General features: G+C 33.0%; 1 protein-coding gene across 4 annotated transcripts; it reads left to right on the top strand.

Moving 5' to 3' along the window:
• The first annotated feature begins 8,891 nt into the window (after window positions 1-8,891).
• LOC136225470 (tRNA (guanine(37)-N1)-methyltransferase 2) lies at window positions 8,892-12,837 on the top strand. 4 transcript variants are annotated; one of them, XM_066013490.1, is made up of 11 exons: window positions 8,892-9,058; window positions 9,199-9,296; window positions 9,510-9,614; window positions 10,072-10,133; window positions 10,303-10,440; window positions 10,705-11,212; window positions 11,302-11,406; window positions 11,517-11,675; window positions 12,083-12,189; window positions 12,434-12,508; window positions 12,608-12,837. In XM_066013490.1, exons 1-11 carry the CDS (start codon window positions 8,955-8,957, stop codon window positions 12,680-12,682), a joined length of 1,536 nt encoding a protein of 511 aa, XP_065869562.1. In that variant the 5' UTR covers window positions 8,892-8,954; the 3' UTR covers window positions 12,683-12,837. The 4 variants fall into 4 exon arrangements, 3 of the variants coding, with proteins under 3 accessions (XP_065869562.1, XP_065869561.1, XP_065869564.1); XM_066013489.1 differs by having other exon boundaries at window positions 11,287-11,406; XM_066013492.1 differs by having other exon boundaries at window positions 10,072-10,134; window positions 10,367-10,440; window positions 11,287-11,406.
• Window positions 12,838-13,297: the final 460 nt, after the last annotated feature.

Below are 13,297 nucleotides of genomic sequence, written 5' to 3'. Positions count from 1 at the left end.
CATAATAATATAGCTATTAGAAATTTTGTCATCTGCAAATTGTTCCAAAAGTCTAATCTTTATTTGGTTCTTCTTGGTCCAGTAAAAGAGTAATTAAATTTTATATTTATTAAATTTAGATTTGTAATTTAAATGGAGAATGGGAGTAGTCTAAAATTTCTAAAATACTATAGTCGCCTCTGATAGCGAAAGATTAAAGTACTAATGTCAATAATGTTAATAAAGGTAAATAAAGAAAGGCATATAAACCCAGAATATATCATGTAAAAACATCATAACCTTATTTTTAGAGAAAATTATAAAAGTAAACCTTATGGTTTGACCGATTTATCAAGATAGTCCATGTTATTTAAAAATTTGTAAATATAGATCCGTGCTTTGTGCAATTTACAAATTAAGTTATTCCGTAAAAAATTATTGTCGTGACTATTTCTCTAAAAAGGAGTGATTTGGAGCAATTGAAAATTTTGATTTTACAAATTACCCAAAATATAAGATTTGAAATTCCAAATAATTAAGCCACGAGTATTGTTTGGCTGAAAAATTGAGTAAGAGATCTTTTAATTGCAGATTTTACAAAGCACAAACCTTTTGTTTGCAACTTTTAAATCACGATGTCTGTTTCTGCAAATCGGTCAAACCATATAGTTTATTTTTGTAATTTTATTTTATTTATATAAGAAAAGGATTATCTCTTTTTTAGAAGAAGGATAATTGTTTCATTCATAGGAAAAATAGTGCACATCGACATAAGTAATTAAAAAATTACAATACATAAGTGCATTAGAGAAATTTGAATATGCATCTTCAATATCATAGATCGTGACAGAACAATAATAGACAGTGTTTGAAACTGTTTTTGGTACAACTATGAAGAACACACTCCATCCATAATCGACTTCATAGTCTTTTTCTTCATGAATGACTTTATGATTTTTCAATGAGCCAAATCTATATGATGATAGACAACACTATTCTGTTTTTCATGAAGGAAAACATGATAACACATATAGGAAGACATGCCACAACCGCTCATAAAGGGATAAAGAAGAAATTATCACATCTATCATAGTAGATCAATAAAAAAGTTAATTCAATACAGAAAAAGCAAAACAAAGTAAAAAAGAGGTCTATTTGTTGGCTAAAACCCAAAAAAAACCCTCAAAACTTTGACGAAGAAGATGAAAGTTTCTTGGCGGCTAGATTTAGGTATCAACCTTTCACACGTTTATAACTAGGGATAATGTGCAAATATACCGTTAACGTTTACAGTCGGGAGCAATTTTACCCCTAACGCCTAAAATGGTGTAATTTTACCCCTAACGCTGGCGACCAAGAGCAATTTTACTCCCAATGTTGACATGTTGAGTCAATTTGAGAAATAATTCATCAAAATGTCTTATCGGTTATGAATCTTGTCATTTGCACTTCACATGTGCATCAATTTATCACTAATTAGTGATAGATCACAACAAATTATCAGATGTGGAAAAAATAAAAATAAAATTAAAAAAATATATATTGTATTTTGTACGAGTTTGGACAAAAAAGTTCAAATTTTTCTTGAGATTTGAAAATATTAATCTCCAATTCTATTATTAAATCAAAAAAATATAAAATCTTGTTTTTAGAACCAACTGATATGCAATTGTTCTATAATAAGAAACAAAATATTTATGTTTTATAATGATTTCTGAAATTAAGTCAACTTGTCAAAATTAGGGGTAAAGTTTGGATGCCAACGTGGGGGTAAAATTGCACAATTTTAGACGTTATAGGTAAAATTGCTCTTGACCGTAAACATTAGGAACATTTTTGCACCTTATCCCTTATAACTAATTATCTTAGCCCTTGTTTGGAAGGAGATTACTGGAAGTTAATGGATGTAACATAATGTAAAATTTTAAATTAACCTTGTTTGGGAAGTTTTTTTTTCGAAACAAGTACCCGGATTATATTAAAGAAGATATAAAACAATCCTTACAAACAGCGGCTGATAGCCAAATAGGAATAGTAAAGCAGGAAAACTCGTTAGCATTGGAAAGGGCATGCCGTGAAATGACATGTGCAACCCCATTCGCTGAACAAGGAGAGAACGACACCGAACAATCAGTTCTGTTAGAAAGAAGAAATTGGCAATCTCTTATAATGGTTCCAAAATCTGATAGATCATCTTTATGAGTATTGACAGCGTCCACAACTCGCTTGACATCACACTCAAAGATAACATTGCTGCAATTGAGTGAAAATGTCCATATAATCGCTTGGCGCAATGCAATAGCCTCAGCTGTAGCAGCAACTATACAACCATCATTCCAAGCACTGTAGCAAGCCGTAAATGTGCCATCTGAACTCCGCAACACCACTCCCATACTAATTTTATCAGCATCTAGAAAAGTAGCAGCATCGTAGTTGCATTTTACTTGGCCTCTTCTAGGTTTCGTCCAACCAACATCACGTGCTCGGTGAGCAGCAACAGAAGGTGCTCGGTGAGCAGCAGCAGAAGGTGCTCGGCGAGCAGCATCAGAAGGTGCTGGACGAGCAGCAGCAGCCACATGAGCAGGATGTCGACCAGCAATAGGTTAATGATTTAACTACCACTGACTCTATATCTTAACCTCCAAAATGGGGTTAATGAGAGTAATGGAAACTTTTTAATGTAAACTAATTGTTGGCCCTCAAAATAAATTTTTAATTTTCAGTTTAATGTAAATAAAAAGCATATAGTAAAAATTAAAAATAAAGTTATGAAAAACGCGCCACATGCCGTGTGGCTATTCCACACGTCATAGGGAACGTTTTTGGGATCCAAGCTCACAGCCCAAGCTACCCACACGGCATATGGGTAGCATGTTGAAGCCTCTACTAAGAAAAAGTTAATTCACACGCCCACACGTCGTGCGAATAAAGATCAATGCCCAAAACATAGGCAAAAGTAAGCCACACGCCGCGTGGCTTAGAATTCTAGCATATATACAAACATGGCTCAACGAAACAGGACGTCTAACACACACCAACGGACACCTAATTGAAACAATGGCTCATACTTGAAATCTAATTCCTTACTCACATATATGCACAACCACAAATAATCCTTACCAGAGAAAATAGGAAGTAGTGAGCTGATGTGGCAAGGTAGTGGGAGTAAAAATAGGATGAAGTTGAAGAAGGCAAATTAGTGGGCTGGGGTGGAAAGTTAGTGGCCAAAATCTGATAGAAAATTAAAGGTAGTGGGTAACAACCAACTAACAAATCATTTCCTGAAAAACTATAAATAAAATCTCAAGCCTTCATTCCAAGGCACCAACTAACAACCCCGAAAATACTTACACCAAAGTCAAGTTCTTAAATTCTTAGCTTTTTCTTTTTTTATAATTCCTAGTTCTATTTTCCTTTTTCGAGCTTGTTTTAACTTCAATTCGATTTCTTTAGCAACCCGTTTTTAAGTTCTTTGCACACAATGTTCAGGGTGATGAATTGATATATATAAGGTGAGGCCTAATTCCTGATAGTTGTTCTGGCTACTTAAAACATCTCCAAAAGTTACAAATTTTTACTTAGAAGTTCATTAAAACCAGCTTTTGTCAAGTTTTTATAGTTTCTGTCCGGTACTTTTCCATTTCTGTTTCAGACCTTTTACAATATGTTTTGCTCTCGATCCCTTATAATCATTCATTCTTGACTTTATGAACTTGAATTTAGCCTTTTGTTTTGCTAAATTCTATGTTTGTAAGCTATAATAGTTTAATTATGTGTTCCGTTTTCAATCCACTCAAATACTACTGCTTGAATCAGAGATCCGCTAACAAAGTCAACATTGTAATGTTCGTGTACCCCAAGCTTACGTCAATTCAACGCCTCACCGAGATATCCAACTGTAGCTTCGAGTTTGTCGCTGAATTTTTTATTTCATTTCTTTTATTGTAATTGCAATTCAATTCATGCTATTGATTTGTTTTATATTCAATGCGATTGATTTACCTATATGTTGATATAAAATTATTTCAATTGTAATCATTTTAATTATTTACCTTGAACACATGTACTCAGACTCATAGTTATATAAATAAATATCCAATATTTACCAAATTTTGTGTCACTTTTATTTTCTTATATTTAATCGCCCTTTAAATTATCCGCAATAGCCTAAAAAACATCAGTTATCTAGCAAAGTTCATAATGGCGCTAGAGATCCAAAATGGATCTTTTCAATCCTTGCGTCCCTCGCCAATCACTGTATTTAGATTTCAAGTTTGGCGTGCATAATCCATAAGTATAACCCATACTAATTGAGAAGTAACTTCTTTGGCATGTCTGCACCCGAACCACACGTGACAAGGTTGAAAATTAGCATATTCACAAAATATCGCTAATACTAAATTTTTAACTCTCATTTACATTCATCAACTTCCAACAAAGTTAAACTTTAACCTTCATTTCCATCACTTCTCACCCCCCCTTCCATTAGCTCCTCTGTCTCTCACCTCCATTAACCTCCTAACTCCTAAATAAAGGCTTAAGAAACAAAAATTGTGTTTTCAAAATAAAATGTAAAAGATTTAATAATAATAATAATATTTGGAAACGAGATGTCCCAACGAGAGTTCGGTACTTTGTTTGGAACTTCCTGAGGAACGTATTACCCACCCGGGCAAATTTGTGTAATCGAGGAATTCCCATTGAGAGTTGATGTGTATGTTATGCGAGGGACTTTGAGGATTGTTGGTATCTATTTCTCGAATGCACACTGGTTGTACAGGTCTTGCAGGATGTGGGGCCTCTGGATATCACCAGGAGTCAGTTAGTCGGGGTAGAAAACTTTAAGTCTTTGAGATTTTGGAGTCGGGGAGCAAGGCAACATCAGATCTATTTATTATGTTGTTGTGGGAAATTTGGAAAGCACGAAATGATAAATTATGGAGGAATCTTGCCCCGACATCGAATCAGATAATTGCTCAAACAAGAACAATCCTCTTTGATTGGCTTCAGACACAAAGCTTGAAGAAAGCGACTACTGCAATTCCTACACCGTAGCAATAATTCTGTCGAGCTTGGCATCGTCGCCCGATGCTACACTTTATTTGTAATACTGATGCTGCAGTATTCTCATCTCGTTCGCAGATGGGACTGGGAGTGGCATTACATGATTTAGCGGGAGATTCTGAGGTGGCAGGTGCGAGACTATCAAGGGGATTCCACCAATACGAGAATGTGAAGCTCTGGCTCTTCTACATGCGATACGATGGGTTAACGAATAAGACATTGATTGAGTTGTCTTTCAAACTGATGCTAAAATTGTTGTAGATGCCCTCAATTTAGCAGATGAGGACTTTTCCGAGTTTGGGATATCATCGAACATTGTCGGCAGTTTCTTCATCAACACGACACTTACTCAGTCCAATTTATTCCAAGACAAGCTAACGAGTTGGCCCATGCTTTTACACGTTTATCACCGTTTGAGTCTGATCTCAAAATTTACCAAGTTATTCCAAATATTATTTTATCTTAAATGCTACATTTTTGTCCATTAGTGGATCATTAAGAGCATCTCTAAGAGCCTCCTAATTTGACTCTTAAGTTAAAATTTGAGGAGAGAGAGTTAAAAAATCAGCTCCAACAGCCTCTTAGTGGCTCCTCAAATCATTAAGAGCCGCTCAATCCTCCCTATTAATAGAAAGTCTCTCTCCACCTCTTAGTGTCTCTTAACTTCATTTTTTATTAATAATTTATTATTAAAGAGTCTCTATCGGTAAATATAACAATCATTAATAATTTTAATTATAAAATAATAAATAAGAAATGAATATAAGAAGTATTGTTGAAGATGATATATCTTAGTCACTCTTAAATCACTAAGAGTCAATTATGTATATTATATTTAGAGAATGCGCTAAGGCCCTGTTCTTTTTTACTTAGTTTCAGCATAAGTAAGTTCAGTTCAGTTCAGTTCAGCAGCATTCAGTTCAGTTAAGTTAAGTTAAATTAAGTTCAGTTCAGTTAATTTAATTTCAGCAATTATCATTATTTATTATAATTATAGTTATTTATATATAATTTATTATTGTTTATATATAATTTATAATTTAGTATTATTTATATATAATTCATCATTATTTATTATAATTGATATATAATTTATAATTTAATATTATTTATATATAATTCATCATTATTTATTATAATTATAATTATTTATATATAATGTATTATTATTTTCTTTCAAAAAAAAATGTATTATTATTTATTATAATTATAATTACTTATATATAATTTATTATATATATAATTTATTATTTTTTATTATAATTATAATATTTTACATATAATTTATCATTTATCATTATATATATATAATTTATTATTATTTATTATAATTATAATTATTTATATATAAAATATATCATTATATATATAATTTGTTATAATTATAATTATTTGGTGTAGTTAAGTTAAGTTAAATTCAGTTAAGTTCAGTTCAGTAGCATTCAGTTCAGTTAAGTTAAGTTAATTTAATTTAATTTCAGTAAAAAAGAACATGATCTAAGAGTCTTTTGGAGATGTTCTAAGGAAGTTACATTTTTTAAAAATAATAATAATAATAATTGGCTTAATACATGTCCACTGTATGGTGCAACTTCAATTAATTTCGTGGAACTTTCAAAATTTCAAATCAAATTAGGGGTGGCAACGGTGCGGGCGGGGACGGGGACGGTTATACATTTACCACTCCGTTCCCAAATTTTTACAGGACGGTTTTGGGGAATCCTCGTTGAATGATTCAGAGAATTTTTCATCTCCATCCCCTTTTCATACGGTTTCGGGAATCCATATGTCCAATAAATTAATAATATTTATTTTTTTTGAATAAAAAAGACAATGAATTAATGAACCAAATCATGGCAAAATTGTAACAATGAATCAGAAACATAACTCATTAATAAATTAAAAAAAGAATGGCAAGTGGATAAACGAGAAGACTGTGCTAACACATGTGTCATCCTATTTGCTTGCCGTCGTATCCATTTGACTGAGTAAGAGCCATTTGATATTAGAATCGATCGTATTTGAATAATTTTATCCCCAAATTCAGAATCATCAACGGAACTAGAATTTATTGCGTCAATCACTTGTTTAACATCAGAATCGAAAACCACATTCCTTATTTTTATATATACAAAAAAAATTAATTATAATATTTTAAAATAATAACAAAAAACATTTAATATTATACTGGTTACATTAAAGAGTAACCAACAAACTTAATCTTTATTGTTGGTTACTCTTTAATCTATAACCAGCAATTGTTGGTTATATTGCCCATTATACATATTTTATTTTAATAAAAAGTTACTAATTTATTATGGTATATTGATATTAAAAAAATCATTAGAAATTAAAATTAATAATTTTATTCGGGGATCCCCATGACAGATATAGCAATCTCCATTCTCATCCCTCATTTAGGGTTTGATTGGATGAAGGGCAGAGAATGATAAATAAAGGAAAGGTAGAGTAGGATAGGAAAAGGTAAAAAAAAGGGAATGAATGGTAATTTCTAACCCTTCAAAACCCACTGAATCGGTGGATTGAAAATTGGATGGAATTCTTTAAAAAAAACCCTTCAAAACCCTTACTAACTCTTACCCTTCTAGTTTTGTGTGTGTTCCAAACATGAGTTTCTATCAACCCTTACTAATTTTTCCCTTATTAACCCCTCTAAACCCCCATCCAATCAAACCCTTAGGTTTCAAAAAAAAAAAATTTGTCCCCATTCCCAAATTTTTACTGTTACGGGGTGTTTATTAGAGAGGATAAAGACACGGAAATTGGGATAAAAAAACTAAGACGAGTTATCTCATGTTTGTTTTAGAGATAAGTTAGGGAGATAAGAGCGGGATATGAGTCTTATCCCTCAAATGTTATACCCAAGAAGAGAGTGGTATAAGAATGTGAGATAAGCTTCTGCTATTTTAATAGAATGTTAAAGTCCATCTTATCCCTCAAATTAATGTTTAGTTTAAATAAGATTAAAATAGTAAAATGTATTATTTTATCCCTATTCTTATCCAACATACCAAACATTGAATAATAATTCTCGACTATCATACTTTTATCCTTATCTCAACCATTTATCTTTGTTCCTATCTCAATAGGATATCGAACGTCCCGTTGTTCCCCATCTCCATGTTTCGGATAGTGACCTCCCCCATTACATTACCACCCCTAAATCAAATGTACTTTTATCTAAGGGTAATTAATTTATTAGTCCTTATATTTTGACAAAACACACTGTTTCATCCCTGTATTTTCAAAAACACACGGTAAGGTCCCTAACATTTTTCTCGACGAACTGTTTAGTCCCTAACGTTTTTCTCGGTGAACTGTTTAGTCACTGCCGTTAGACTCTCATGAAGATTCTGTTAGTCAATTTGAGTTTGAGTCAAAATCTATTTAAACCCACCATTGAGAGTAAGAGGATTTCCACCTTCAATTCGAACATGAAGAGTAAACGAGAGATATTTGAGTCGATTTCTACCTTCAATTCAAACATAAAGAGTGAGCATGAATGATTCGATTATAGGTTAGGAATTCAATCATTTTTCCATTTTTTTTGTGAGCGCGAGTCGTAAGAGAAAGACATAGAGGTGTGAATTGCTTTTAACTGATAAATAGTAAAGGGTAATCTAGTCATTTCTGAATTTATAAACGGTAAAAAATCTAACAAACAGACAGAATGACTAAACAGTTCATCGAGAAAAAAGTTAAGGATCTTAAAGTATGTTTTTAAAAATTCAGTGACTAACAGTATGTTTTGTTAGGGAATAATAAATTAATTACCCTTTATCTAATTATGTTCAATAATATTGCTTTTTAAAACCTTAGGGTTTATTCACGGCATTCCACAGCTAAGCAAAGGGTTTTTCGACTCCTTACCTGGTAAAATCAACTCAGGAATGGGTGCAATGTTGGACGAGAGCAAGTTCGATGTGAATTTCAAGTTATGGGCACTCAGAGTCCCTCGTGAACTTTGCAAAGTTGCTTCTCGCTTGCTGAATGGGTACATTATTCCGCTGATTACGACTAATCCATGTCTAATTCTTTCACTTTCACTTTAAAATTACCTATTTTATTTCTTTGCAATTTTGGATATACATTTGCTTTCTGAAATCGATGAAGCGGGTTTTATTTTGATTGTAGTTACTTACTTGATAAGCCTCGGGTTAAACCTATTACGGAAGATCCTGCTTGTGAAAAGAACCGTTATATGATATTATCTGAAAGAGTTCATAACGAAGGTGATCATTTTTGGATTAATCTTTGCTAAGAAAATCATTTTGTTCAATGCACCAGAGACTAATTAGTTTTTCTTTCCCTGTATTTTGTTTTTCTAATTACTGAGTTATGTTATGTGTATTTTGCCAATAATACTGCAAGAATGGGTGATAAATGGATTACTGACGGGTTTTTATCTTTTATTTTATGGAACTCAATTGCTTGATGTTGAACAGATTTGACTGATATTCCAGCTGAAAAACTTGCTGAATTGAAGAAGTTATGCAAGATTGAAGTGGTTCCTTATTCTACCACACTTGGATATTCTTACTGGGGAGCAGGTTAGCAATCATCTCCTTTAAAGCATACTGCAGCTATATAATATTTGTTTCCTGAAGTCTTCCTACTGGTGGATGCTATATCTTTGTTAATATGGTCTTTTACTCATATATGCAACTGTTCTTTCAAAAAAATATGTGCAACTGATGAACGTTTGCATTGAGGGTTGGTCTTCTGTTTGTTTGAAGTTGCTATATAGTTTTATTTATAGTGAGTATTACACTTTTATATCAATTGTCATATATACAAGTTCTCTAAAAATTCATGATATGCAGCCTTTGCATCAGTATTCAATTTGTTTGTTCATTGTCTATTGATGGTAGGAATAACGCATACAGATTATAACCTAAGGACTAGCATGAAGTTTAATTTTTTCCTTTGCTAATTAATATATTTGTGTAAAATCTTGATATCGAATAATGGCTTAACTAAGTTACTGGCTTCTATGCTAACTTGCAGATCATATATTGAAGCAGATCCTGCCATCTGGAGTAGAAATCCCATCATCTTTTGAAACAATAGTTAAGTATATAATATATGTGCAATTATCTCAAGGATCTCTCTGCAGCTTCAGTTTTTCTATGGTTTACATTAGCATAAGTTTGCATTTCTTTTCTACACTTTGTTAAATGCCAAGTAATTTGGTGATATCATATAAAATGATTTTCAGGTATTGTACATTCTTTGCAGACAATTTGTGGAACTGGTACCTTACCTCTGAATCCTAAATTATTAGTCTATATTACATCTACAGGTCATATTGCCCATCTAAATATACCTGATGAAGTCCTTGCGTACAAGGATGTTGTTGCTAAGGTTATATATGATGTAAGTCTTAATTATTTGGCATTTGCGAATTCTTTGATTTCTTTTACTTTTCGTGTTAGTGAACAAGCACGATGTACCCAAACACTTCCTTTTTCTTCCCTCTCGCAATTGTTTAAACTTGTATGATTTGTCCATCTATTTATGGAATATTTTGCAATTTGTATTTCTTATAGAACTTTATTAACTGTTTCTAAAGTGACAGTTTCTTCTCTTGTCATGTTTTGTTGTGCTGTTCTTTATTGATTTTGCTCTATATGCTGGCAGAAGAATCAACCCAGGATCAAAACTGTTGTTAATAAAGTTGGGAGCATAACAAATGAGTTCCGAGTGCCAAAATTTGAAATTTTGGCTGGCGAAAATAATATGGTGACAGAAGTGAAGCAGTATGGGGCAACATTCAAGCTTGACTATGGCTTGGTTTATTGGAATTCAAGGTTGGAACACGAACACATAAGACTGATTTCTCAATTTCAACCAGGAGAAACCATATGTGACATGTTTGCTGGTATTGGTCCTTTCGCAATTCCAGCAGCACAGAAAGGATGCACTGTTTATGCCAATGATTTGAATCCAGATAGCTTTCAGTATTTGACCATTAATGCTAAACTTAACAAGATTGATGATCGCATTTATGCATACAACTTGGATGCTAGGAAATTTATTTCTGAATTGATGGCAGTACCAAGTTCTGAAAATAATTCAGAATCTGATATTTCTCTTAAAGCATGTGAGAATCGCAGCACAAAAACAAACAGGGAAACACCGGTGGCAGGTAATTTGTTGTTGATTCGCTGTCTGTCCATATATTTATTTTTTGATTTATCTTAAGATACTAATGCTATTCAGTTAACATCAAGGAAGCACCTGATCGTGTTCCTGATGACACTGAGGATGCAGAAGCTGCGTGTACGAAAGAAGATCCATCTGTAGCTGCAGTGGAGAGGCCTTCAAATTGTTGTGAGAATGGTATGATAGAAGTGAAAAGGCCTTCAACATCTCACATAGAGCTGGATGCATAAACCAATTTTGTCGTTCAATGACCAGACTACTTAAATTCCTTCCATTTTTTTTAGCAGAAAATGAAAGCACCCATGCCACTGCAGTTTGCTTCACTTCTAGGAGAAGAGATATTGCAAACAAGAGGAGGAAAACCTTTGACTTGACAAATACTAAGCCTTGGGAGCATGTTGATCATGTCATAATGAACCTTCCTGCTTCGGCATTACAGTTTCTGGGTAAAGCCTCCAGACTGCTGTCTTTTTGTTTCTACTTTGTGGACACTCTTAGTGCACATAGGTATACTTTTACCCTTTTTGAACTATGCTGTTTATGGAAAATATTTTAAACTTACCAGAGTACTATGCAAAAATAATCTTTAGTTACAGATTTACCTATTTCATTATTGATATATTAATTCAGTTTCTCAATTTGCTCAGAATATCAACTTCTTATATTCATATTTGGTTCAAACTTTAGAAACTGTAATCCTTATTAGTGGTATTGGCACACTTGTACATTCTATTGGAGGAATCCCAGTTGTGACCTTTTCATTTTTTGTGTCTGTGATAGATTTGTATCATAATTGTTCATTTTATCTCTCCCTACTTAATTGTTCTTTTATTTTATTTTATTTTCCTCTCAGATGCATTTAAGGGTGTTATTCAGAAGGAATCTTGGAAGGGACCACTTCCTTGGATCCATTGTTATTGTTTCATGCGGGCAAATGAAACTGAAGAAATTATAATCTCAGTAAGCTTTGGTTTTATAGAAAATTTATTTGTTTGTTTTCCGTTAATCTTTATGTACTTGCAAATAGACATTTATAGCTTATTTAAGTTTGTCAGTATGCTAGGGCAATGCTTTTTGGCAAATATCTCTTCCCAACTCTTAGTTATTTTGTGGTTCTTCCATTTACTGTTGTTTAAGTTGAATTATGGAAATGGGGATTAGGAGGATTGGAGCTCTGTTCTCTGACTGTTGTAACTTTCTGTAGAGGGTGGAGTCTGCCTTAGGTGCTCGTATACAAGAAGCAACATTTCATAGGGTCAGGGATGTTGCTCCAAATAAGGTACAGGCTATGCTATTATCATTGTCAAGATGATTTGGTTACTTAATTCATATTGATATTATCTTTTATTTACGTTGTAGACATTATATGATTGTGCAGGCAATGTTTTGTTTAAGCTTTAGACTACCAGAAGCCTGCTTCAGAGATGATACTGCTACCCTTGAGTGTGCTTAGGAAGAGTTATGAGCATCTACGAAATTATTTCTTTCATGTACTGTATCATTGTTAAAACTTAGAAGCATGCATGAATTGTTTAAAAGACAAGTGAACTTCGGATCAGAAAACTGACTATTATTTCAAGGAAATTTCATGTGTTTTTTTTGTTCTAAGTCAAAATGACTTGAGTTCGGATAATTATAGATGTTGAGGAGCTGGTTCAATGAGTTTTGAAGTTTATGAATTATGAGCTTGTGTTGAGAAATGAAAATCCTCCAATAAAAGTAGATATGGAGAGTCGCCCTAAAAATGTGTTGTCTGAGGTGGTAAAAGCATGAGTTTCCCTTTCTCTTTAGATTCAAGATTCTTGATTCTACATATCACCCAATTCAACATAAAAAAGAGAGAGGTTGAAAAACAGTTGTGTATAACGATGCTATATGTTGTTTGTTTGTTTGTGTGCAAGTGAGGCTACTAAATGCATATGGCTTTAGACTCTCTTCTCCTATGCATATGGCCGAAGGAGAGGGTTGTCAGCTGTTCCTTCCTCTGGAAATGGCTTAGTGCCGTGTTTGCTGAATTCTGTACGGGGATTGGTCTGGAGGTGGGTAATGGTAGATCTATCAGTTTCTG

Source organism: Euphorbia lathyris, chromosome 4 (assembly GCF_963576675.1).
Source record: "Euphorbia lathyris chromosome 4, ddEupLath1.1, whole genome shotgun sequence".
Classification (NCBI taxonomy): Eukaryota; Viridiplantae; Streptophyta; class Magnoliopsida; order Malpighiales; family Euphorbiaceae; genus Euphorbia; species Euphorbia lathyris.
The sequence above is the reverse complement of the archived record's forward strand: the minus strand, read 5'-3'. Positions and strand labels throughout refer to the sequence as shown.

Coding starts and splice junctions, on each gene's coding strand:
- LOC136225470 (XM_066013489.1), top strand. CDS start 8,955: ATGGGTGCAATGTTGGACGAGAGCAAGTTCGATGTGAATTTCAAGTTA. Junction 9,059..9,198: donor GCTTCTCGCTTGCTGAATGG/GTACATTATTCC, acceptor TTTTGATTGTAG/TTACTTACTTGATAAGCCTC. Junction 11,407..11,516: donor TTCAAATTGTTGTGAGAATG/GTATGATAGAAG, acceptor TTTTTTTAGCAG/AAAATGAAAGCACCCATGCC.